Source organism: Lemur catta, chromosome 11, assembly GCF_020740605.2.
Source record: "Lemur catta isolate mLemCat1 chromosome 11, mLemCat1.pri, whole genome shotgun sequence".
NCBI classification, from domain to species: domain Eukaryota; kingdom Metazoa; phylum Chordata; class Mammalia; order Primates; family Lemuridae; genus Lemur; species Lemur catta.
The window spans coordinates 2,231,146-2,258,347 of record NC_059138.1 but is presented as its reverse complement, the minus strand read 5'-3'; the positions used below and the strand labels follow the sequence as shown (position 1 = coordinate 2,258,347).

The following is a 27,202-nucleotide window of genomic DNA, read 5'->3' as shown; positions in this document are numbered from 1 at the left end:
CACCATGTTGTTTTAGGCAAAGAAGAGAAGGTTTGATTAAACCACTTGGGGAAGGGGTTAAGATGGAGACCTCCCCTTCTCAGGCTCTCAGAGGCCCTGGCATCATGTGCAATGAAGGCAAGTTGAAGGGCCCACCCACATCTGGGGCTTTGCCTGACTTGGCTCCGGCTCCTTCAGGGCTCGGCCAAGAGTTGGCCTCATGTGCCAAGTGACCAGGGATGCGGTACACTCACCCCCACCAAAGGGCCCTGATCATGAGCACCAACAGCAACACTCGCGAGCATTCACCGCTGTTCGGGCCCGCAACGCGCCACGCAAAGCACTTGGTAGACATCATCTCGTTTCTCCCTCGCCGCAGTCCAGCGAGGTGAGTGCTGTGACTCTCGCAGTACGGAACCAGCAGCAGGGCTGTAAATGGCAGACTTGAGCTCCGTCCCTGCAGGAGTAACTTCACTTTAAAGAGAGCCACTGAGGGGGCAGAGGCGACACGGATCCCAAGCAGTGGCTGGCCTAGCGTGGAAGCTCAGCGTCAGCCCACAGGCAAGTGTCTGTTCAGGGGACTGTGGCAGGCAGCTCCATGTGCAGCTGTGCGTTTCCCAGCCTTCCTAGCAGTTAGGTTGGGGACACTGGGTTAGTACTGACCAATGTTCTGGGAGCAAAAGTGACCCACTAGGACCCTCTGGTCCAAGGCTCTTTCCTGCTGCTACAACTCTGGATGCCCCAGGTTACATGGAGTGGCTGCAGGACAGTGACGCTCACATCACTGGGACCCCCACATGACAGTGTGGAGCAGAGTCCCTTCACTGCACTTTGGACACAGAAGGGCCAGTGAGCTGCTGCAGTCAATCTGTCAGGGCAGCACAGGCTAGCTCACCCTGGCCACTCCACCTGCCTGGGAGCTGCATGTCACACCACAGTGACAACGGCCTCTTCCTCCCACCCTAGGCAAGTCCCCCTCCTGTGAGGAGCGAGGCCATCCAGCTGCCCTTGACTCTTCCCACGTACTTATTCCTTCTCGTCCTTTCTCACCGCTCTCCAGGGCCTGAACCCAGACTGGAGGGGAAGAGTAAGTTTCAGACACCGCGCCCCAGTTGTTCCTGGTATGATAGAGGACTGGTTGCCATCGCTACAACTACCTACTGTTTAATTATGGAAGGGCAGGAGGGCCCGTCTGAAAATTTTGCTTGAGGGCGGAGAATGTACAGTTAAGGATGAGATCAGGAACATGTAACGTCTTCCTGGTGTGCATTGACATCTGCTGCTGTGTCCAAAGCCACGTGGGCAATGTCACACGCCCTCCACCATCCAGGGCTCCGACGGAACATGGAGCTTGCTGATTTTAGCACCGTTCTTGTAATCTGCTTGCTAGAGTGAAAACTCAAGGCTAATGTGGTTCAATGTTATGCCTATGCCCACCCACCCTGCCAGTGGAGGGGGACGATTCTGGGTGACACTGGTAATAATTCAAATAAATTTACATTTTCATCTCTGCTGGTGTTGAGCAGGTTGTTCACTGCACAAGGCAGCCCTCAGAGGCGGGTGAGTTAAAACCCAGCCTGCTTTCTGCCTGCCCAGCTCTGTGTCCTGGCCAAGAGCTGCGTCCGCCTCAAGGAAGCAGTTTTTCTAAATGGCTTAGGGGGCCACCCACTCATGGCGGTTTGTATAGATGACACTGTGGCTGCCCAAAGAGGGAGATTTCCTCTAATTTGCATAACGGCGTCAGTGGCAGCCCTGGCGGAGAAGACTGGGGATGCAGAAATGGAGGGAAAGAAGAGGCCAACCGCTGCATTGTCAAGACGTGAGTGCCAGCGCCTCATGTTCATTTAAAACGAAACCACGTCAACGCTCAAAAACAAACAACTCAAAAAGCCACAGCAACCACCACCCAGCTCCTAGGCAGTTCAAGCTGTCTTCTACACGTCCAGTGCGCACACGGGCACCTCGTTTCACTGCCCCGCACAGAGACCGCGTCCTTCACAATTGAAGGGTCGTGACGACCCTGAGTCGGGCAAGCCTGTGGGTACCTTTTCCAACAGCAGGTGCTCACTCCGTGTCTCTGTGTCAGAGTATCTGGTAGTTCTCACAGTAGTTGGAAGTTCTTCATTATTATTGTCTCTATTACGGTGATCCGTGATCTTTGTTACTATTGCGATTGTTTGGGGGCACCATGAACTGCGCCCTATAGGATGAGAACTTCATTGGTAAGTGTCATGTGTGTTCTGACTGCTCCTAGTGACCAGCCATTTCCCTGTCTCTCTCCCTCTCCGTGGGCCTCCTTCTGCCTCCACACACAACGATATTGAAATTAGGCCAATTAATCACCCTGCAACGACCTCCAAGTGTGCAAGTGAAAGAAAGAGTCTCCCAACTCTCACTTTCAATCAGAAGCAGAAATGATTAAGCCAGTGAGGAAAGCACACTGAAAGCCAAGCCAGGCTGAAAGCTGGGCCTCGTGCACCAAACAGCTGAGTTGTGAATGCAACGGAAAAGTTCTCGAAAGAAATCAAAGGCATCACCCCAGTGAACACGTGAATGATAAGAAGGTAGAAAACTCTGTTGCTAATATAGAGAAAGATTGAGTGGTCTGGACAGAAGATCAAACCAGTCACAGCATTCCCTGAAGCCAGAGCCTAATCCAGAGCCAGGCCCTGACTCCCCTCAACTCTAAGGAGGCTGAGAGAGGTGAGGACGTTGCAGAAGGAAAGTCTGAAGCCAGCAGAGGTCGGTTCATGAGGTTTAAGGAAAGAAGCCGTCTCGGTAACGTAGCGGTGCAAGGTGCCGCGGCAAGTGCTGATGGAGAAGCTGCGGCAAGTTACCAGGGAGATCAGCTAAGAGCATAGGTGAAGTGGCTACACTGCACAACAGATTTTCAGTGTAGACAAACAACCTTGTATTGGAAGGAGATGCCACTGGGACTTTCACAGCTAGAGAGGAGAAGTCAGTGCCTGGCTTCAGAGCTTCAAAGGACAGGCTGACTTGGGAGGGGCTAATGTAGCTGGTGACTTGAGTTGAAGCCAGTGCTCATTGACCATTCATTCCTAAAGTCCTGGGGCCCTTAAGAATTGTGCTGCATCTACTCTGCCTGTGCAGAGCTCAGCGGCTGGTAAGAGTCAGTGCTTCTTCTCATGCATGTGGGTTTGCTGGTCAACTGCAGTTCGGCTGAGCTAGTGTGGGCTCGGCAGGGCGGTCCTGCTGCAGGTGGGCACACCTCGCTGACCTAAAACGACAGAAACAAAGTTCCTACTTGTAACTGACCCCACCTGTGGCCCCAGGTGCGGTAGGGCTGGGTGTGTAAGATGAGTGCGAGGAGGGATTCGCCTCTCCCCACCCCGACTGCTCTGGGGGGAAGCCCTGGGGGTGACGGCCGGCAACGGAGGGCCCCTGAGGACGCTGGAGAACGCAGCTCAAAAGCTGTTCGGCAGGACTGCATCCTGACTTCCTTTTGGACACTCAGTAAACACTAGCACAGAATCGGCAGCAAGACCAGGATATGCGCAGCACCCGGGCTGCCCTGCAGCAAGGCCAGACGGTGCAGGGAATGTGTCCTCCTCAGGCCCCAAAGTCCACAGTGAGATTGCTTCCGGTGAGGCCTGACCAAGTCGAGACCATGTCACCGGGGGCTGGTTTCTTTTGGTCTCCTCCCTTTGCCTTGTCCTCAGGCCTCCCCTGCAGGGACACAGGTGGCTCCCAGCCAAGGGAGCCCACTAGCTTCCTGGTTCACACCTGAGTCAGGGACCCAGGTCCCATCAGCCCCCAGGGGACCTGGAAGCCCAGGCCCTGCCAAGGGGGAGGGGGCCGTGTCCTTCTGTCGCCTCCTCTGGGCCCCATCCAAAGGCCACTGCTCTCGTTGCTAGTTCCGGGCTCCCATTTTCATCCCAGGAGGGGAAAGCCTCTTAGCCACTGCCCACACCTGCCTTTGAGATGATTTCATGACAGTGTGCCGACCCGCGAAACTTATCTGCCCTGCACTTCACCCCCATGGCCGCTCCACCCTCAGGGGCTGCCCTGGGAAGCCAGCAGGTCCCCAGCTGTCCCTTGTGAAGGACACACCTGGGTTTCCCTGCTGGCTCCCCCTTCACACGGCCCTGCTGGGCTCTTCTGCCTTCCCTAAGGTCACGATTACCTGGGAAAGTTCACATGTCCCTCCAGCACTCTGGCCTGGAGACCCCACGCCACCAGGGGTCCTAGCGTCCCCCTCCTGGACCACGCCAGGTGGCTGGCTGTCACCGAGCACACCACAGTGCTGTGACTTCAGTCAGGCCAGAGGAATCTGATGTGATTTGGATGTTGGACCCTCCCGAGTCTCATGTTGAAATCCAATCCCAGTGTTGCGGGCGGGGCCTGGGGGCGGTGTTGGGGCCGTGGGGCGGGTCCCTCCTGAACGGCTTGGTGCCCTCCCCAGGTGAGTGGGCTCTCACTTCATTAGCTCACTGGTTGTTTAAAAGAGACTGGTACCCCCCCCCCCCCCCGCTGCCTTGCTCCTTCTCTCTCCCTGTGACACACCTGCTGGCCTGCACCCTCCGCGTGGATCGGAAGCTCTGGAAGTCCTCACCAGGAGCACACGTTGGCACCACGCCGCTTGTACAGCCGCAGAAGCCAGAGCTAAATACGCCACTTTTCTTTCTGAATTACCCAGCCTCAGGGATTTTCTTCGTAGCAAAGCAAATAGACTAATACAGAGTCCCACACGGGGTCAGAGGGGGTCCTTCATGGTGGAGAAGTCAAGGGTCATAGGCCACTGGCCAGGCCCTTTGGCTTAAGGACGCCGGCTGCTGGAGCTCCAGAACCACAGAGGTGACACACGGACACGGCGGTGACCAGATGCAGGCCCTGTCCAAGGAGCCCTGTCACCGAGGCCCAGGAAAGAGAGCAAATTATTGTCACTCAGCAGAAGGTACTTGGTGACCTACACAAAATGAGTTTCCTGACTGTGGCTGTGAATGCCCAGGGGACGTGTTCACACACCAGAGAGAACTAGGGGGCAACTGCCTGTTGTTCGACAGCCGGAGAAAGGCCAGAGGGTGCAGGGGAGGGAGGCCTGGGCGAGGGGGGGTCTCCTAGCCCGGGGGTGAGGTCTGCCGCACAGGAGCACACGCCCCGTCACGCCCGCACACGCCCTCCCCCCGCTGCCGCAGGGAGCCCAGGCACGCAGGCGTGTGCCTCCCCCCGCTGCGTGACCCTGGGAACCTCACTTAACTTAGCCTGTCTTCCCATCTGTGAAATAGGGATGTGAATTCTAGCACTTTCTTCAAGTCTTGGAGGCTATGATCCTGAGTGAAGCAGCTCAAGGTGGAAAATCCAACACGGCACGTTCTCGCTTGTATGCGGGGCTGGGCTGTGAGTGCGGCGAAGCACACAGGGGAGTGACAGACGGTGGGGACTCCACAGCTGGGCCGGACAGGGGATGAGAAATTACCTACCGGGTACAAGGTACACTGGTCGGCGTGGGTGCCCTAAAGGCACAAACGTCACCATGACACGACGTATCCTGCACTTGTACCCCTGAAATCTATAAAAAAATTTCAAAACATGAGTTTTTAGATGTTAAAAAAACTTACTGGAAGACTGACTGATCCCTGGGCCCAGATGCCTGGGGCCTGGTTTGTCCTGCCTGCTTCGAACCATCCACTTCAAGAGCCAGGCTGGGGGCTGCTGCGTTGGCCTGAGGCCGGCGTCAAAGCCAGCTGTGCCCACACCTCCCGGGGCAGCAGGTGCAAGAGTCCCCAGCAGCCAGCAGCTCCCCGACCTCGGCGTCTCCTGTTTCCCCTTCCACAGATCCTCGCCTGATTCGATGCTTCCCAACCTTTCGGGTGTTCGATATCCAAAGACTTTGAGATCTACAACTGGATGGTAGCTATATTTTTAGTACTTTCTGAGAACACACATATAGAGAAAAATACCTCTGGGTTCCAAGGGGCTTACAAACGGCTTTGCATTTTATCAATCACAGCAGCACCCACATATATTTGAGGCCTCATTTATGCTGTATGCCTATCTCTGTATACACACAACCGCACCTACAGTCAGAAATACGCCACGCGTATGTATGTATGAATATAGACACCTGCAAATACATAGTAAAGCTGGGGTGTCATGACAAAGGGGCCCCAAATGCAGTGACTAAGGGAACACAGTTTACTTGTCTCTCATGACGTCCCCCTGCTGTCCAGAGGGTCAGGCCTGGGCCAGCTCTGTCCCTAGGGGTCATTCAGAGACCCAGGCTCCTTCCAGGCTCTTTCTGGGACGACGGGAACCTCCTGTCCACTGTGGTCGCCACCAGCCCCTGTGGCTGTTGGGCATTTGAGTCATGGCTAGTGCAATTGAGAAAATGAATTTTGAATTTTATTTAATTCTAATTAATTTAAATAAACTGCCACATGGGGCTCGTGGCCACTGCACGGGATGGTGCCGGGGCCTCGCTGCCGTCTGCCCGGCCGCAGCTGGGAGCTGCCTCCCTGCATAGACTCTGCCCGGCTGGAAGCGGAGCACGGCTGCACGGCAGCGTCCTGGGCCCAGGCCCTCTCCCCACAGAACTTCCTTTAGAAAATCTCATCTCATGGTCATACCTGAGAGCAAGGAGGCGGGGGAATGTGCTCTCACCAGGTGGCAGTTCGCCAGTTACAATTATGTCACTAAGAAAGGAGAGAAGGAATTCTGCAGACAGTTATCTGTCAGAGCCAGGCTGTGTAAACACAACATATATTATTTATTCTGTCCTCAAAACTAATTGGTGAGGATATGGATCTTTAAGGCCTTGGCAATAACTCCCCACCCCCAGAGGCCCGTGGCTAGAGGGTGGGGACCATTTGCCACGGTCGGTGCCCCACTCGAGTCCTCATTCATTCACAGCACAGCTGACCCTGAGCTGTGCACGGGGCATGGGGAGGGAGACAGGGGTCCTGCCCCCGGGACACGGCCCAGCCTTCCCCATCACTGACCCATCCTGACCCCTGTGGGCTCCTGGCCCCGATCCCACGGTGGGCACTAAGCCATATTCTGTGGTCTGCTCCTCTTATAAGAATTGTGTTGAAATACACAGAAAATGTGCCATTTTAACCATTTTTATGTGCACAGTTCAGTGGCATTAAGTCCATTCTCACTGCCGTGCAGCTGTCTCCACCGTCTGTCTCCGGAACTCTGTTCTTCCCAAACTGAACCTCTGTCCCTATAAAGCACCAACTCCCCAGCCCCTCCCCCAGCCCTGGCACCCACCATTCTACTCCCGTCTCGGTGGATTTGACGGCTCTGGGGACCCCACATGAGTGGGATCGTACAGTACTTGTCCTTTCCCGGCTGGCTTATTTCACTCAGAGTAACAGCCCGGAAGTTCCATCGTGTAGCAGGTGTCCGGACTCTTTCCTGTTTAAGGCAGAATGATATTCCACTGCACGCACACGCCACACGTGGCTTCTCCACTCATCCGCCAGCGGACGCTTGTGGCTTCCACGTTGCAGCCATTGAGGATAATGCTGCCATGAACATGGTGCACGGGTCTCTCTCTGAGGCCCTGCTTTCAATTCTTCTGAGTGTACATCCAGAGGAGGAGTTGCTGGGTCATCTGGTAATTCTATTTTCAATTTTTTGAGGAACCATCATTCGGTTTTCTGCAGTGGCTGCACCATGTAGTGCACAAGGAATCCAGTTTCCCCAACTTCGCCAAGGCACCTGCCCCTCCCCTGCAGCCGGGTCTCGGCTTCCCTGGAGCGCTGTCTCGGGACCCCCTCTGGAGGCTCCTCTGTCCTGGCCCCTCCTGGGAAGCCCCTGATGAGTGGGGTCCTGGACTCCTCGGACAGACAAGGGTTTGTGTGTGGAACTGGGGGCTGGCGGGGCCGGGAAGGGGCAACTGCAGGCACTGCCTGAGGACAGTCAGAGTCACTGCTGGACTGTGATGCCAGTATACAAAGGTGACGCATGGCAAACACGGCTGGAAGGCCGGCAAGGAGACCCTGGCGTACTTGGACAGCATTGAGAGCCACGGCAGGCTTTGCAGGGCAAGGTGGTCCGAGATATGCTCGTGGAAGCATGCTCATGGCAGCAGGTGGAAGGACAGACTGGGGAGAGGCCAGGACAGGCCCTGCACCTGGCATGGCGGCAGCCAGGGTGGAGGCAGACGCCATGGCTGAGAGTGGCCCGTGGGGAAGGCGGCTGTCTTTGGGCCCAGGCTGTGTCCTGCTCCTCAGGCTGTGGGAAAGACGCCACACCAAGGCCTCCCCTTCCCATTCACCCCATCAGCACAGGGCACACAGGGCTGCCGGCAATGCTGCTGTGAGCACAGGACAGCGTTTTGCTGCTGCATGTCGAGGGTGCTCACATTCACACTCCACGAGCGGGCCCTCCCGTCACACCCTAGCCAGTCAGGAGGGAAACCAGGGAGCAGGAACCCTTGGGGGGTCAGGGAACACACCCGAGAAGCCCGACGCCCAGGGGCCCCAGGCTCTGGCCCCGCCCCTACCACCGAGGGATTGTCCGGAGCAACCGCCCGGGACTTCATGGTTGAGAAGCCACCAGAAGGCAAAGAGTGAATGGCGGCCGCTTCCAGACCCTGCGCAGAGCCCTGGGCAGGGGCTAAGACGCCGCGCGGCGTCCAGCCTGCACGCTTGGCTGCCTTCTCTGTGTGCTGCGTGTCTTTAAAAGTGGGAAGGGCTGATGCCCAGAGAGAAAGGGAGGGGCATCTCAGGAAGCGCAGGGGCATCTGCTCTCACAGGAGAAACTCTTTTAAATTTATAATCAGGAGCCCGGGCTGGGAAGGGCCCTGCCCCTGCCCGCAGGGCTCGGGGTCAGGGAGGCTCCGACGGTTCCAGTCTCGGGAAGGCAAAGACGTGGGGACTGAGCTTCCCCAGGAAGGACAAAGACCAGGGCAAACATCCCAGGATGAAGGACAGGCCCGGCCCTTTGGCCGAGGCTGAAATTCCTCCTCAGCGCCAGGATGGCTACAGCATGTCGTTCCTTTCCGTGTTGGTGCCAAGGTGCTGTGTTCACATACTTATTAATACAATTTTTAGCAACAGATGTCATGAGTGAGCAAGGAGCTGCTGCTCCATCAATCCGGAACCCCCCTTGGCTGCCCTGCAGGACCACCCCAGCCTCGCAGCACCTGGCAGACCACAGCTGCCCAAATACCTGGTGCAAGGGGCCAGGCTTCTGGAATGTTCTTCTCTTACCCCCCAGGAGTCCTAGGCTGCTCCTTCCAGGCCTTCCTCCAGGAAGCTGGGGAGGCTGAGGCGGAGCTGCTGCTCCTGCCCCAGCCCCCGCGGTTGCCATGACTCGGCTCAGGCATCCCTGGCTCACAGGAAATGGCTTGTAGAATTGATGCGCGGGGCAGAATGGGGCAACGTGGAAGATGCAGATTTTTTTTAAATGAGCAAACAGTTTGGAGAACCCTGCAGAAACAAAAGAGGGAAAAGGAAGACAGTCCAACAAAGGCTAGAAGAGCAAAGAGAGGCAGGAGCAAGGTGGAGCCGGCAGGGGCAAGGAGGTGGAAGCCCAAGGCTGGGTGGCAGGGTGGGGACCCAGCATGGGCAAAGCGGGTCCTGAGGCCAGGAAAGGGGACAGGCAGGGGGCATGCAGGGCCAGACACAGGTGGACGGGCGTCCAGAGCTGGGGCAGAGAAACCAGACTGGGCTGGAGGGCACAGGACGGAGCACACGACAAACAGACAAGAGTGGGAAGGGGAGTTTCACGCACTGGCAGGTCCTCAGAGGAGCTAGAAACCTTTCAGTCGAGCCCCGTATTTTGGGGGGTTTTCACAGAAGCTGAAGACCAAGGGGTCCAGTTGGCAGCCCAAGCCGGAAGCAGGGCCCGCCCCGCCAGGTCTCTGCGGCCAGCTCCTTCCTGGGACCTCCCTGGCTCATTTTTAGACGCCCAGATGCACTTGAATGTTGGGATAAGGAAACCTGGCAGGAGAATGGGAAATGCTGGGGGCAGCGTTAATCCCAGAGGGAAGAGACGCAGGGCAGGTGGCCGAGGTGGGCAAAGACTGGGGGCTGGGAGCAGAGAGCAGGAACCCCAAGTCCAGGGAGGGTGAGGCTGCAGGACGGGGCCATCTGCATGTCAGGTGCCATCTCTGCACGTGACAGGCCACCAAGTCCAGGCTCACAACTTCCTCCCTCCATGTTCTCAGGGCAGTGGGAGCAGGAGCTGGCGGAAGAGATGGCAGAGGTCACCCCTCCGCTGAGGGCCGGGGCGGGTGGAGGGCGGGAGAGCGGCTGTGAGTGGGTCAGAACATCTTCATTACGGGGAAGATGATGCCATGTCATCATGCAAGAACCCTTGACAGTCGTGGAGGTTTAAAAACAAATTACCGGAAAGGAAGTATTTAGGGGAAATTATACTTTTGATGTACGAACAGAGTGAGAGTCAAATTGCTCATTTTTCCATTTAGATTATTAGTTAAGTGAAGAAGTAACCATGTGTTCCCCCATTCTTTTTATACATATTTCTAGAACTCCATGAAATTAATCTGTATTTTGGGGGCCTACTTTCCCGAAAGCACTTCATTTTGTAAAGGATCTCGGCAACACAGGACTTGAGGATCCAATGGTCAGGTCCCCTTTTGGCGTCAGAATATGAGTGGTGTTTGCAGTTAACGTATTTGTAAATACCTAGTTTTTTAAAATCTGAATGCTGGTCTGGAGGATTTCTTCCAGCCGTCCCGTTACGAACTTTATGGCGCTACCAGAAACGAGCACTAGGTGTTGGGCTTTCGAGATTCTGTCTGCTAAAATGAATCCCCCAATTCTCCCCTAACTGAACAATTCTGTTTACGTGGTTTGGGTTTGGATTTTATGTTATCAATAACTCTTTTTCTGTTTCCTAAAATGCTTTTTGGAACTTCTTGTAATTTTACCAATTGTCTCCACCGTTTTAGTAACTGTAGTCGGTCTTTCTGGAAGCATCTTTGAATGAAATCTCTGGGTTAGTACTCCCTTCAAGACCAAGTGCCAATGCGGAGACAGGGGGAGACTGACCAGGCAGCGTATTAAACAGAAGCTTCAACTCGCTGTGTTGCTTTGGACCAAACACGTAGCCTCTCTGTGCTCCAGGCTGCTCTAGACAGAATTACTCATTTCTGTTTACTTCAGAGCAGGCGTTCTGCATCTGGGTCCTGGAAGCTTGGGTGGGAAAAATCCATCCTTATTTTTGCTAATCTACGTCTACCTGAAATCTATCAGTTCTCTTCATTGTGAAATAAACATCAAGCCACAGCAGGACTTAGCACCTGCAATACTTTCACACTGCAAATATTTTCATTCATTCATGTTACAGTTGCAGGTTTCCCAGCATATCATTTTTGCTCACTACTTCTGAATCCAATAGACCTGCTGCTGGATCTTGTTATTAAAAATATTAGTAAAGAGAGACACATCACAATGAAAATATGTAGCTTTTTTAACCTGACTGGTTTCCTTGTGATCCTGTACATTTTATCTTATGCATTTAAATATATTCATCTTAGACGGTTATGTCCACAGCCTTCCCAAGGCTGCCACAAGGATCCGTGGCATTAAAAAATGCTCAGAAGCTCTGATTTAGGAGAATGTTTGCTAAAGGCACCATGGGCTCTCTAGGGCGAAAAAGGGCAAAAAGGCAAGTTCAAAAAACAGCGCTGTCACTACAATGGCGAACAGCCATGAGGAGTAGAAGGGCTGGACTCCGTGGCAACACCCTGAAACTGTAGCCAAAGTTGTCAGTCCCTGCAAGGAGGGTGTCTGGTCCACTGGCTCCTGAGTGCTGGAAACGTGGCCGCTGTCCCCGCCACCTGGCTGCGCGGGGCCTCAGGGCGGCGTGGTTCCCGGTTCCGTGGTCTGACCCGCCTGCGCCCACAGCCTCGCTCTGCCCCAGCGCACCTCCGCGGCAAGTGCTCACCCCGGTGCCCTCCTGCCTCCTGTTGACGTACATGTTCATGCCATGATCTTTAAGAGAGATGTCACCGCGGACAAGCCCGAGTCCAACCTGTCTCAATGAGCAGCAGCCGCGCGGCCGGAAAGGCCCGGTCTTCTGGAAGGAGAAGGCTTCAGTGCTGACGCCTCCCACGTGTGGGCGCTGGGCCCAGCAGCCAGGCCTGCCGATGGCCTACCCCGTTTCCAGGGCCTGGCGCCGGGGCATGGAGGGCACTACCCCCAGGCCGGGGACTTTCTCCATCTCAGAGGCACCGAGGGAGGCAGGCTGGCACTGCAGGGGCGGGAATCTGCCTTCCGCCTCGGGCTCTCCAGGCCCCAGCTTATTCACCCACAAGGTGGAGGAGTAATAGTATTTCTGCACAAGGTTGTGTGAGGATGAAATAAAACGGTGCCACAGGGGGATTTATAAACTGTAAAGGGCAGTGCCCACGTTCACCCCCATCACTGCGGTAACAGGAGCCCACGGTCCTGCTGAGGAACCCTGGAGGGTGGGGTGTGGGAGCAGATGTTCCTAGTGCTGGGACTGAAGACAAGGGAGTTCCCAGGGCAGGAGTCACCTGATCCTCACTTATGGTGCCGGGTCCCTGGGAGGGCTCAGACAGCGTCACTGGAAGTGTGGGCCCGAGTCTCCCTGAGACCCTCCTGGAACAGCGAGAAGGCCCAGCAGGACAGGCAGAACCTCGATGGCCCCAGCCATGGTCCCTGTCACCATTGTCAGCCACTGTCACCCACTATCACCTCCTGTCACCCACTGTCACCCATTTCCCAATGCCAGTACCCTGTGTCCTGGAATGGGGTGCTTCCACTTCCGTAATTCTATCTGAAGGAATTTTTCTTGAATTTGCTAAATATTCACTTACAAAGATTAATCTCTAAGGCCAGGCGTGGTGGCTCATGCCTGTAATCCTAGCACTCTGGGAGGCCAAAGTGGGAGGATCACTTGAGGCCAGGAGGTTGAGACCAGCCTGAGCAAGAGCGAGACCCTGTCTCTACAAAAAATAGAAAAATTAGCTGTGTGTGGTGGCGCATGTCTGTAGTCCCAGCTACTCGGGAGGCTGAGGCAGGAGGATCGCTTGAGCCCAGGAGTTAGAGGTTGCTGTGAGCTAGGCTGATGCCACAGCACTCTACTCTGGGCAACAGAGTGAGACCCTGTCTCAAAAAAAAGAAAAGATTAATCTCTGCATTGCTCTCAATAATAAAACCTTGAAAATAATCTAAATGACCTAATATAGAAGGTTAGTTAGATAAATATGACATATAATACGTGAAGTAAATCCTTTGCAGCATTAAAATTTATGTTGTAGAATAATGTTGAATGAATATGAACAGAAATTCACAATACATTGAGTGAAAAGGCCAGTCCTAAAACAGTAGCTAAGCTATAACCTTGTTTACATATATAGACACATATGCACATATTTGTGTGTGTATATATATATATATATATATATGTGCATATATGTGGATGCAAACAATTATCTGGGTGATGGGATTTGGGAGAATTTTTAATTCTCTTATTTTTTAAATCTGTATTTTCTAAATACATGTATTTCTTGTAATTTTTCAGAAAAAATACAATGTTTTGCATTTTTATTTTTATTTTTATTTTTGGGTCGGCTTTTAAATAAAGACATGCAAGCTAAAGAGTCCGATGGCCCTTACCCTTTGCAGTTTTCCTGGACGGGGAAGACTGAGGGGACAGAGTGCTGCCCACCCTGTCCAGGCCCGCTGCGAGCTCTGAGCACACCTCCGCAGGATCAGAGCGCCCAGGGGTCCCACAGCGGGGCCCCTGCTGCACAGGGCATGGGGACGGCCAGGAGGCGCTTAGGAGATCGTGGGTTGGGTCTCTGCAGAGTCTGCAGGAGGAAGACACAGACCCGTCCACCGGGTGGGTGGGAGGCTGAGGAGGCCGGGCCCGGGCTGCACCAACAGACCCTGGTGAGAAGCTCCCCACAGCAAGGTCCTGACGACAGAGAACCCCTGCCCAGGGCCCCGCAGTTACTGGCCCACACCAGGGACGCTCCTGTGCTGGGCCCTCGTAGGGAAAGTGGCCACAACTGGCCACAGGCACTTAAATAGATACAGGTTAAAAACTCCACAGGAATCAAAGAGATTCCATCTCCTCTGGTGCTCCCCAATCACTCAGCACCATAAGAATCTGAATTAGCAAATAAAAATGAAGTGGTTTCTACTCTAGTGAAAGTTAGCACATACAGGATCTTACCCTCAGAGTTTGCATTTAGCTGGAAGTTCAGTAACTCCATCCTCCAAGCCCGCAGGCCTGGCCCTGGGCACTCACAGCAGCGGCTCAGGGAGGCCTGGGAATCCCCGACACTCTTAGACCTCCCGCAAAACCAAGACCCGACCTGAGCTCAGGAAAGTTCTGCAACACAGCTGGGGACACTCACCTTCTTTTTTGGCCCAGGACAAAGCCAGGCTGGGGTGAGAGAAGCTGGGAGGGAGCCAGGGGTTCCGGTGGCCAACTCGGGGCTGGAGGGAGGCCTCCCCACCCCCCGTCCTCCTGCCAGGCACTGGGTCTTCCTGACGTCACCCCAAGCTCAGGCAAGAGACTCCAGGGCTGTCCACTCCTTATGTCATTAGAGTTCCCGGCCTGGCCTTCTTCCCTCACTCCCAGCCCTGGCCACTGACCAAAGAACTCTTTCCCCGTGACTGTCCTGCCACTGCAGTGCTGTACCTTGGCATCCCCTCCCTGCCCACAGCCAGGCTCTCCTCCGCCTCTGCCCTCCTCTGCACCCCCAGGGCACGAGTCCCGGCCGGCCCCAGGAGAGGCCACCCTCCACGGCACAAGTCCCCACCGGGCCCCCAGGCCTCCTCCTGGCCACTGCACATTCCCTCTGCTGAGGCCGTGGTGCCCAGCCTGGCTGTGGGGGGGCCGCTGCCCACGAGGACCTCTTTGTGCCCCCTCTACCCTTCTTCACATGCTTGTGGGCACCCGGCACGGGGCCTGGTGACACCCAAGTGCTCCGTGCTCATTTGCTTACTGCGCACAAGCCTGGCAAGGCCAAGGGCGAACTCCGAGTGCTGAGAACAGTGTGCCTCGCAGACCTCCCAGTGGCTGGGTGGTCGGAGGCCGCGGGGACTTAAGTCCTGTGTGAGAAGGGTTAACAGAGAGGACCTGGAAGGGGGAAGGAGTGACCGAAATCCACCCGCCCGACTGTGCCCACGCCCTGCAGAGGCTGCTGCCTCAGACCCCCTGGAGCCGCCACCCCCCCCTTCAGACTCCACAAGACGGGCTCTCTGGTGGCTTCCGGGGGCGGCGTCACCCCCTTGGAGCACACTGAGCTCTCAGACCTACGGATGACACTGGATCCACCCGCCCACCCTGGGAGAAGAGCCCGGGCTGCTGGGCCTTCCGAGGCCGGTGAGGACGGGCAGGGGGAGGGTGGCGGGTCCGCACTCCCCCCTCCTTGGACGGGGCTTTGTCTGGGCCTCACGCGGGTCTTTGCGCCCTTGGGACCCGCACTGACGGGGCTCACGAGAGCTGGCGCTCAAGGGCACAGGGGGGATGGCGAGGGAAGCCCGACACCACAGACAGAGGGGCTGCCAGCCGTGCCCCTGCCCTCCTCACAGGCTCCGTCCGGGCACAGCCCCTGTGGAAGCTCCTGGGCCCGGGCGCTGTCACTTAATGCCGTGTCCCGCACAGAGAAAACTTCCAGCATCCAGAATGCGTCACTGGTAACTGGAAGGGAAGCACAAGGACTAGAGAAACTAAGGTTTTCTTGGATCTGAGATGCAGTCAGCAGGTAGAAGGAAAAGTATTTCTTAAGAAAACCCGAATGAGCTTCCCTAAGCCCTGGCCAAGGCCTCCCATTAGTGTGGCAAATCGGCAGCTCGGATTTGGCTTTGTTTCCAGGTGTTTGTCGTTAGACCCACCCGGCTCCCAATAGCTTAGCTTCCTTCCAACCCTGACACTTCCGTCTGTCTATGGAAGGACCTTGCTTTGGGGGGCCCAGGAGAACCCTGGAGCCTTCTGTGGTTTGGTAAGAGAGAATGGCGACACTCCCAGGGGCACTCGCCCGCTCTGCCAGGCACGGCTGGCCCAGACCCCCGGGACCTAGTGAGGCCAGAGGCATTTCCACGCCCCAATCTGGCCCAGGTGTAGCACCTAAAAGTGTACAAATGGGCTAATTCGCAGCATCTCCTGCTCGTCTTTGGGGGGTATTGCTTCAAAACGCACACACTCGTGACCCTTTAATCTTAGGGCATTAATATTTAATCATGGCTTTGATTGCATATAAAGGCAGTTCAAGGGTATATTTTCACCTAAAGGTCTAATAATTTAATAACACTTATTGAACCCACATTTGTATTAGATCTGTTTTTAAACCACATTGCTTTAAATAGGGTCCATTTTTCACAGGGATCGAACAGCCTATTTTTTGTGCTCCACTTTCTCCTACAAACCCTACGGCAGGAGTTGCTTCATCAGGGCCCTTTGATGAAGAACAACAGAGCCATAAAGATCCTTTCTAGCAGACAATGGAAATGGCCTGATTGAAATCTTCTCCCTCTGCTGACACCGTGTCACCTCGAGGATTACAGTCACCCTTCATCGGCCGGTATCAGAGCACACGCTGTGGAGGAATCCCCACTTGTTCAGGAAGCTGCTGTGAGGCAAACCCTTAATACAAAATGTCAGGAGCACATGCTAACTCTTCAGGTGCCAGCCTTGCTAGTCATGAAGTTTGAACCTGGCATTAATATTTTAACGTATCGCTTACAGGATCTGCCCGAGTCCCAGCCACGCTGGAGTAGCTGGTATCAGGCGTCCACGCTCCATCATGTAACCTGCCTTCCTTAGACAGTTGCCAGAACCCTCCTCAGCTCTCGGGGGAGGCTATGAGCCTCCGAATACCTCCTGGATCCACCACGTTTGCGACTCTAGAAAGTTACCCCGCCCTGTGGCTTCAAGGGACCAGGACCATGTATTTAAGCGCTTACCTTACTGCAGTGGGCTTTATGTTTTGGGGGGGATACAGTTTGATCCATGGTTTCTTGAAATCCATGCTCCATAATAATGACAAACATGATGAGATTCTAATATATTTCCAGTGTAACCTCAGTGTTTTTGTTTCCTGGAGACTTGTTAGTAGATTATGTTTTGCAAATGTCTTGCTGTTCCAGGTGGAATATTTTTAATGTTCATTGTAATTTAGTGCCCATTTTTTTCTTTCATGAAAATCTTGAGATAATTCTTCAAGGTATGGAGCATAGGAATGGTTTGTTTTCTTTAAGGAATTAAAAAAATTTTCCAGACACTTGTTCTTTGAGGGCCCCGCCTTGGAGCACTCCAAGCCCTGGCTGAGTCCCCCGAGTGCCACTCTTATCGTAGCTGTGTATGTGTGTTTGTATGTGTGCGTCTACATATCTGTGTTCCTCTCTAGCTATCCATCCTCCCTTTTTTGGATTTTCCCAGAGAACGCAGAAGGGCAGGAGCTGCACGTGGCATGTAGGACTCCTCTTCCCCAAGCTCTCCTCTCTGTGCTGCCCACGCAGGCTCCTGAGCCACCGCTGTGTCAGACGTCACCGCGTCTCCTCCGCTCAGAGCAGGTGGTGCAGAGGTCCTTTCTCCTCAGCAAGTCCACGTCCAGGGAAAGGGCAGGAAGTCAAACTCCGACAGAGAACAACAGCATTTGCTGCCTCCTTCCCAGGTAACGTCAGGGCAAAGAATTTTTACCGCTTCCATATTTCAATTTCATTTACGGCGTTTGGTCTTTTTATCCACTTAGTTTCTTGCTCTAAAAGCAAATCTGAGGAATTTAGGAGACTTAATTTAGGGGGAATTTAGGGGGAATTAAATTAGAGATTCATAAAAAACACTCTTGTATCTAACAGGTATATTTTGATTGTGATGATTTAATATCATTGTTATTTATATCTTGGTATCAAACTATGCAATATGCTATTGAGTGGGATTCAACACGTTTAAGGTTAGCTCACAGATTCGTATCAAATTTTAAAACACACCACAAGATCACGTCAAAGAATGGCTTTTTCTCACATTCCATCACAATCTGAATTTTTAGACTGATTCATAGTTTAAAATTTTTATTTAGATAAAGTTATCACATATATGAATAAATATCAACCTAAACTGAGAAATAGACATGAAGAATATAACCAGGGCTTGTCTTCATAAATAAAGTATTGGTCTTCCCCGTTTGGGACTTTGGCTCAATTCCACTTTCCACCCCTCAGTGAAATGGATTCATCAGTCTTGGCTTATTCTTAGCAAACAGTAATCCACATAACAGAAAATAAACTCTGCATCCCAGCCAATCTGGTCTTATCTTTATGAGAGCAGGTTCACGCAAGTCTTCATGGAGACCCAGACAAACATCTCATAAAAGTACAGTTCGAAACCAGCCTCAAACCTGTCTTTTCTCCTTATTATTTTAATACCTATTATACCCCTGCCCCATGTTTCTTCAGGAATTTTTCTTGGACCTAGAATTAGGTAGATTTTCATCAACTCTGAGAGAGTTCTCTCTCAAACCCTAGTGTTGCTTTATTTCTGTTGTTTTTATTCTTGGAGGTTTTTTCCCGGCTTTTTGTTTTTATTTTTTGGGGTCAATAAATATCATTTAAAAGGCAGGAATGTGGTTAGGCAAGATGTTAAACTGAGAAGCTACTCTAGCTCATTACTGTTCATTGGCAAAGCAGGGACCCTAACAATGACCCGGAGGGAAACTTAGGAATCACTGCAGCCACGAGAAATCCAGTGGCTTGTGTATTATCACTCAGACGTGACTCCAATCTGTAACTTAGTAAATGACAGATATTTATATGAGTTTAGTAGGTTTGATCTGGAAAAAATTTCTGGACAGAAAAAATATACAAGTCACAAGACATTAAAAATCTTGCAAGACTGAAGACCATTTTTTACTGGGAAATAAACAAAAATGAAAACAGTATTTAGCAAAACGTTAGATATTCACTATAAAAGTCAAGATGCCAGGTTATCTCCATTCAAAGCAAAACATCAGCATTAAGGAAAAGCATGCCTCAGTGAAAAGGTACACCTCTCCATGTTTGTTCAGGCTATAAACAGGAGCACACATTTTCTTAACTTCTATGATTAGCATTAGTGTTGTCTACATGGGAGAATTTTTAATGACTGCCAATGAGAGTATGAAAACAAGGCGGTGACACTTCCACAATTACAACTGCTACATTTAGCACAGAAGTGTACTTAATGCCACTGTTTCCAACATGTTCTCCTGAAGTTCAACAATGTTTTAAGAAATAATGTTCCTGGTTAGGCCATTTACCAAGAAAGCCCAAGTTACGAAAAGGTTTATGACTTACTATTTCACATGCCAAATTAATCTTAGATAGATACATTTAAATAAAGATACCCGGACTATGTTTCAAATAATAATTTTACTACCCTATTGGAAATAGAGCTAATTATCCTTAAATGCTATGTCCACTGCATATCAGCTAGTGAGCAAGCTCATTGGGTTACGGAGGGTCTATAATACTTAAGCAGTTGCAGACATACCAAAACAGCACACATTTTCTCAGTCTCCCAAATAATTAAGTGACATTAACTTAAAATACAAATTTTAATAAAAGTTGAGGTGCGGAGGTTGGAAATCTCTTCCCCTTAATTTTGGTAAATTTTCCTAAATTTACAAAATGTTTCCTGCTGGAGTCAGCTGAACTACACGCAGTGTGTTTTCTAGGCAATTATGTAACAACATGGCAAACAGTTTTAGTCTAGACAGGAAGAATTTGCATCATCTGACCCACTCAATTCTCCACACAAGAAGGAGGATTTCTTTTTAAAAATAGGTTTAGACTATGCCCTGACATTTTAAATAATTAAAGTTGGATTCCACTGAATGGAAATTTAACAGAGATAATAAAATGTCCAAAAGTGACTATTACTACACTGTGTATTATGTTACGTGCAGTCAAAGGTAATTTCCCCCTAGGTCCCACCCCCTCTTCCATCTCCACACCTCCAGAAAATATCCCTGTAGAAGAATGATTGGTTATTTAGTAGTAAAATCTACACATTAAATGTTAGCCAAAAATCTTTACCAAAAAAAAAAAAAAGAGAGAGAGAGTTCGGAGTAAAAGAAAACGTGGTCACTAGTGTCATCTTTTAATATATGATGTAATAATATATCAACTTTCTTAACCATTTGAATTCAGAATGCATGCTTAAGAGAGACCAATATGATTATTGTTCACTATAAAATATCCATTATTTTTATGCATTCCACTAAATTTTAGAGATAAAGAAGTTTTTAAACTTACGGTTTTTAGAAATTTAAATTTCATTTCTGATAAAAAGTGGGCTTGTTTCATTAACCAATAGCTATATCCAACCTAGAAGAAGACCAAATTTGGAATTCGTAGCAATATATTTCCTTAAATTTGTGGCCAGTAAAGTGCTTGAGAAATGAAATCAAGTTCTCATCAAATGGCATGCTACACTTGCATACGTGCACATACACTTGCTACAAAGTATTCAGTACACATTATGAAATCCCTATTTTGTTTATGTAATGGCTTCACTTTTTTTCCCAATGCTGAATTAAATGCTTTATTGCCAAGCCTGTTTTCATCACAATCTGCAAAGGTAACTTAAGTTTTATATTCTCCTCAGCTTCACCTATAGAAAGACTCATGGTTTGTCATGATGCCAAACAACAGATTTTCAAAAAAATATTGTACATGAAACGAACATGGCATAAACAAAAGATGAAATTTCTAATCATGAAAGACAACATGCAAACATGAAACGCAGACATTGACCTTTGGGATGTGACTGTACTCCTCTCTCATAACTAGTAGCACGTCATTCCTAGAGGTCAGTACGATTAGTAGAAGTTTCACACAGATCTGGAAGAAAAAATTAAATAGCATCACTATCGCATTAAATACCAGCCCGTGAAGTCAGTTATATCATGCAAAAAGTACATTCTGGTAGAAGCATGTTTTTTAAACTTTCATTATGAAAATTTTCAAATGTAGACAAACGCAGAAAGAAGGGTATAAACCGGACCCCAAAGCCAGCTTCCACAGTGATCAACACTCTGCCATTCTTGTCTCATCTTTCAGTCTTTTTTGGCTGGAGCATTTTAAAGCAAGGCCAAGGGTACCGTGTCATTTTGCCCACAGCTGTGGGAGTATTTCAAGAAGACCTGTTCAGAGATATTTTGCAGCTTGTAAGGGGCACAGTACACTCAGCATTTAATCCGAGGGCCAGAGAGGCAACTAGACTCTTTGATACGTACTACTTTTCTGACTGGAAGCGATTAATGCCAACTCTATTGGAAAAGGCTATGGATTATTTTAGCTAAGTAATTTACTTAAAATATGCAAGGCTTTGAAAGTAATAATTTTATATAACAGCATTTAACACCCCCATAAGCGTTGAGAAGTCTGTACTACAAGGTAAAAATGTTTTTACTTTTAACATAAGCTAAACATGTCTAGATATTTGATGTCGTATTGATTTATTACATTCAAAATGGTTACGTGGCAAGTCCATCAGGCATGATGTTTTTAAATGTTAAGATCTGACATCAAAGCAGAAGTGATGTACACAGAAGATAGTTCTGTACTTATATGTACACCCTCGCACGGTCTATTTAGCAAATACCTCCACAGACATTCATTTATAATCTAGTGGTCTGTTCTGTACCTTGAGTGGAGCACAGCTGTGCTTTTAATCATGACCTTATATCATGTTAACATTCTAACCATTTCGATGTCTTCAAGACACCGAAATTGCGATTTGGAGAAGCCTGGGTTAGGTGCTACAAGATGCTCCAGCAGAACAATCTAATGGCCTTACTCTTAGGTTTTGCCTAGCAAGAGATCAGGAGAAGAATAACCTCCTATTATCCTGCCTCACACAGGAAGAACAGAGCGTATTTGATAATTTTTATTCTATCCAGGGTCTAAAATTGTAATGCACCCACAGATTCATCTGCAATCCTGCAACCATTCACTGAGATCTTTTTTTCACTCATCAAAAATGTGACACCTAATGTTTATGAAAATCTCACTGATGTGTTATTTTTTTAATCCAAACACAGTTATCTGAAATTTGACATATGTTTTCTCCATTTCTCTGCATCTATTTTTGTGTGTGTGGGGTGAATGTTAGAGCATTAATATTTTGAAGATTCTGTAAATGTGCCCTCACTTGTTTATGTATAATAATAATAAATAAGTCACAAATAAGTGAAATGATCTACATTAAGTAGAAAAAAAGCAAAATTCACATATAAAGTATGGGAAGGGACTAAACTGCCAATAAAATCTCCAGTTCTACAAATATCTATTTTTTAGATAATTATTTATAATCCTAAAAGTAATATGTGAACATCCTAACAGCTTAGTATAGTGTCTCGAACATAGTATACACTCAGTAAATGGTTACTGTTTAACCTATGGTTTTAGAGCTTCCCATGCGTGCACATACACATACACACAGGCACACAGTCACATCTTAAAACATTTAAACTGTGGAGATCATGTCATAGAAAAGTTGTTGTATATGTTGCATAATATAACAAGGTGAAGTATTGCCTTTACAAGGCAGAGTGTGAGTGTCATGCTCTATTAGGAAATTTACTACTTGTATTGTAGACCACGTTTGAGTGCATCTGGAGTTTTTCTATGATACAAAAGTGTCACCTTGAACATAGTTGTCTAAACCATCCCAATATAGTAAAACATAGTAATTGTTTGTTGCTGCATCATGTATTGGAGTTTTTATCATCAATGTATCGCTTTAGTTTTTCCTTGCAAAACTTTTTAAGTTTGAAAAAACTCTCTTCCTTGTTACTGTGTTGTTAACTTACTTCAACAGTGGGTTTTGGGGGGAGTGGTTTGCTTTTCTGTGGGGTGGGGGAGTCTAGTTTCTTTTTAGGATTAATTTATTCTCCGTTTTTAACTTATGAATAGTTTAGAACATCCATCAATGTTTCATGAGGAAACACAACCTAAAGAACTCACCCCACCTCACCGTGCAGCAGCCAGGTGGCAACTCACACTTTTGAGTGGTTACTTTTCACTCTCAACAGTTCTGTTTATAGTAGAAACTACTTAATCGGTTTTTAAAAAATCAAATGTCAATTAAAAATTATCTAATCATGCTTTATCTTTTACCAGCAATATTGTATGTATCGTAGGTTTATTGGTTAAGCTTGCACTTTCTCAAGGTTAATGTTAATTTTATCCCAATTATACAGAAAGAATGAAGATAGGTAGTTAATATTATTGAAATTAAGTGAAATTGCTGAACTTGGGAGCAGAGTCTTTCCCCAGAATCTTATTATTTGGGCAACTACTGCCATGACAGTTGGCGAAACTCTCTCAAGTCCTTTTGGAACATTCTAGTGAGTGTTCATGTAGCAAATGATTTGCATTTTGTCACAGACGATGATGACATGTCTAAATCCTTTATGAGGAAAAAACAGGAAAATCAATATTTCAAATATTGCTCATCACATTTTTGATTATTTCTTAATGCATACGCACATCTCTGAATGGTTTGAAAGACTTCAAAAACAATTGGGAAGTTGTGGCTACGAACATCACAAATTTCTACAAATATACCTGACATCAAAGAAAAAAATTCACAACCTCCTGAACAATCCTGACTACATCATTTCATTGCACTCTTCTGCAAGCTCCCTTAAAACTGGATTTTAAGCAGAAAGCAATCCAAATATATACACAGAGCAAGAAAAATTTACCTGTTCTATTAAATGGGAGATTTATGTCCTTGTTTAGTAACTTTTGATGACACAAATATTTGTCTACAAATGTGCAGTCACTATTATTTTAAGGGCTTTGGCACTAAATTTGATGCAATGGATATAGGTGTATTATACTTTATTATAAACAACTGCTAAATGCTAAATGTCTCAAGCTTCCACGTTACTTAAAAGTATTCCACTGGCTTTAAATCATTGTCTTCACATATTTCCATTCATTTTTTTCCAAAGATAGTTTCAAAGAATGCACAGTTTGTACTCCATTCTCATAAACCTATTAAACAAGTTTTCAAAGGACGTAACTGAAGATCTGGGTTCAGTCCACTAGATGGGAGGGCCAGTGATAACGTCTTTCAACTTTGTGTACAGTAAACAAAGGTCTGCTCATTGTTTCTAGCTTTTGAGTGTGTGTATGTGTTTAAGAATATGAGTTAAGTATTACTTTCTACCCTCTAAGCCACAAAAAAAATTATTGAATAGATAAAGGAAAGGAAGCTAAAAAATAATATCTAGCACCCCTCCCCCAGCCAAACAAAAAAAACTTAAAATTTCTTACAAAGTTAAAATCCCACCTTCTGCTGGTGTAGTAAATATTCAAGGCATAAAATGAGATTCTTCCTTCCTGATCCAGAATAGAATAGCCAATCTCTAAAACTTTTTTAAAAAGAAGGGGCTTTGCACTCTTAATTCTGAACAAGAATTTGGTCCCCAACAATTGGAAATCAAGAATGTTTGAATTCATTTAAAACGTGGAGGAAAGAAAGTGTCAAGAGGGAAGCCACACAGCCCTGTGATTCCTGTTTATCTGCTCTCTCTCACAGTGTCATTTCTGATGCAGCGAGGCCGCAGAGCCCTGAGTCAGAGCCCCGGGCTGCAGGGAGGCAGCGAGGCTCTAGCTGCAGACAAGATGCTGCGCGGCGGAGGGGAGAGCGCGGGAGGCAAGGAGAGCATGTTACATCAGACACAGTACCTGATTTTTCACTGCACAGCTTGTCAGCCAGAGAGTGTGCCTCCTGGGCGATAAGTGAGAATATTTCATCTTCATACTCTTCTATTATAGTTTCGCACTGCAGAAACATAATAACAACACATGTGTATAGATGCACACTCACAGGGCACCTTGTTAGGGAGGACTTAGTAACATTTTATTAGCTAAAAATATGAAATTATGTAGCCAAGGCGGTCCATTTTTCTTAGCCCTTTTGATTTAATACATCATCGCCTGGCATTAACCCTCTTCCCAGAATGTTAATTGCATCATTTTCCTGGGACTTAACTGATAAGTCGTGTCAAAAGACGTGAGGCTCAGGAATAAACCTGGCTCTACTTGTTTCTCTTCCTTAAACTGGGATGCAAGTCCCGGGAAGCAATGGGCTTCCTATTTAGGGAGCTGAAAAGTCTTAGTTTTTTTAATTAAAAAAAAATTTAAAGAACACAGCTCCTTGAATTGGTTAAACCAGTTTCCTTCAGATTTAACATAATAATCCACTTTGTGGCTTGAAAGTGTGAAAACAATTAAGCCTTCTGAGCAATCAAAACAAATGCATCTTCAACCTCACTGTGGAGAACACGCTTGACAGTTACGTGGGGAAGTTTCTTTTCACAGCGTTTAGAGATCCATCCAAAATTTCACTTCCCTTTCCAAAAAAACTCTGACATTTCAGAGAGGAGGGAGCTCAACTTTGCTCCTGCATTTGAAAATCTTAAATTCTAACTGGAGTATGTTTCTTTGTTAAAGAACTATAGATTATACTTTCAGGAATTGTGAAGTTACTGAAAGGCATTCACTAGAGACTTGTAAATCATTTTCTGAGTTCATTAAGCAAGACTCTAAAATTTTTAAATGGCATTTAAAAATATTTAAATTCAACTTTAATGTGTTTATTTAAAACCTGTGAAAGACAAACACACTTACTCATTGCCATTCCTATTCCACGGTACTTTTAACCCTGATTTATTGCCCTTACTTTTTAATTAAAATGAAATCTTCAAAAGTCAGCTAAAGCCTTCATTTCAAGGTTTTAGCATGCCTGACATTTTGGCCAATGTGTGAACTTAATACATTTTTAAAACAGGCCTGCCCATCACTTTGATTCAACAACACTGAGTAAAATGAAATATATTGCAATATATTTTGCCAGGCACATTCTAGCAAGCCAGGGGCCAGCATCATGAAAAATAAACATTCTCCTGGAAGGAAATTTGGCATCAAGCCAACTCTCATACCTAAGCCTTTGTTTAACTTAGTTTGTGCTAGAATACTTGCATTAACTCAGGGGGAAAAGTCTCTCTCCTCTGTGAAGCCTTAGAAAAAAAAGAGATGATTGCGTCACTCTCCTTCTATCATTTGGCTATAAATATTTGAAAATAACAGTCGTTTTAATTTGTATTTTAACCGAGAAACCACAGCCCCTGATTCCTTATGTGGAAACCTGGGAGAGACCTTCCTTGGCAACAGGACCGACAGAGACTACTCCCACGTCCCCACCCAAGCAAAATGGTTTGAACAAAACATGGTGCAACTGCCTTTTCAAGTCACCAGGGTTTATGAACAGCACTTGCTGTAAAACATCACTTAAATGTTTCCACTGATCCCCACAAAATAGCACAACCCCTTAAGGGTCTCAAAAGGCAAGTTACTAAATGCATGGTTAACACTGAAAACGCAGCAGGACTACGAAGTAAACAGGTGACGTTTTAATGTGCATTTCGATGTTCAGTGTCTAGAAACTCAACAACAAAAGAGCAGCAATCAACAAAAAAAGAGTACCAAAAAACTGTGTGCATCAGTCATGTGATTCATCTTCAAAGAAGAGAGCTTACCGCAAATTTCAGAGGTCTGTAAGCATCAGAATAAAAATAGAATTTTTTAAATTCTTTGTATATTTTGTCTCCTTTCCTTGGCGCGAATCTCTTGAAAGTTCTCTCCTTGGTCACAGGGTCTTCTTCAAGCTTGTAGTCGTTCATTCGCTCACAGACTTTGTCCAGAAGGTCTGTTAGGAATGCCTCAGACTGGGCCAGGGAAACCTAGGAAGAAAAACCTGCAAGGAGACTTGGCTTCATGCTAATAGGACCTCAGAGAACTCACTCCGGCGAGTACATATGAAAACATACCACCCCCGTCAATGCAGACGCGTATTATACAATATTCATACTTTCCTAATATTTATACAGTTATATTATTCACATAATGTAAGGGGTTGTCTTAAATTCTAGTTTTAAAAAGTGCATATATATGAAAGTGGACAGAAAAAAACTTACATTCAGACTCGAAACTCTACAACTCTACCTATACACATATAATCGTTTTTAAAAGTCATCGAACACGCAGAACAAAGCGCGAAGCGCGGAACGTGGCTCTTATCCACCTGCTGGTCAGCCTGGTTTCAGACCCCCTCGCTTCGCGGCGAAGTTGGAGGCGCCGAAAGTCTTGCTCTGCGTCGCTCCTGTCGGCCCGTCGGCCCCCTCGGTCCCCCGGCCGCAGCTGCGCGACGCCCGGGGCCGGGTGGAGTGGGGCCGCAGGGACCGGCGGCG

General features: G+C 48.4%; 1 protein-coding gene across 1 annotated transcript in view; it reads right to left on the bottom strand.

Annotated features, from left to right (window-relative positions):
* Positions 1-20,681: 20,681 nt before the first annotated feature.
* CNPY1 (canopy FGF signaling regulator 1) overlaps positions 20,682-27,202 on the bottom strand; it is a 34,431-nt gene continuing 27,910 nt past the window's right edge. The window contains 3 exon segments of the mRNA XM_045564615.1: positions 20,682-20,777; positions 24,639-24,735; positions 26,492-26,695. Coding sequence (XP_045420571.1) covers positions 20,740-20,777; positions 24,639-24,735; positions 26,492-26,695 — 339 coding nt within the window. The 3' untranslated portion in view covers positions 20,682-20,739.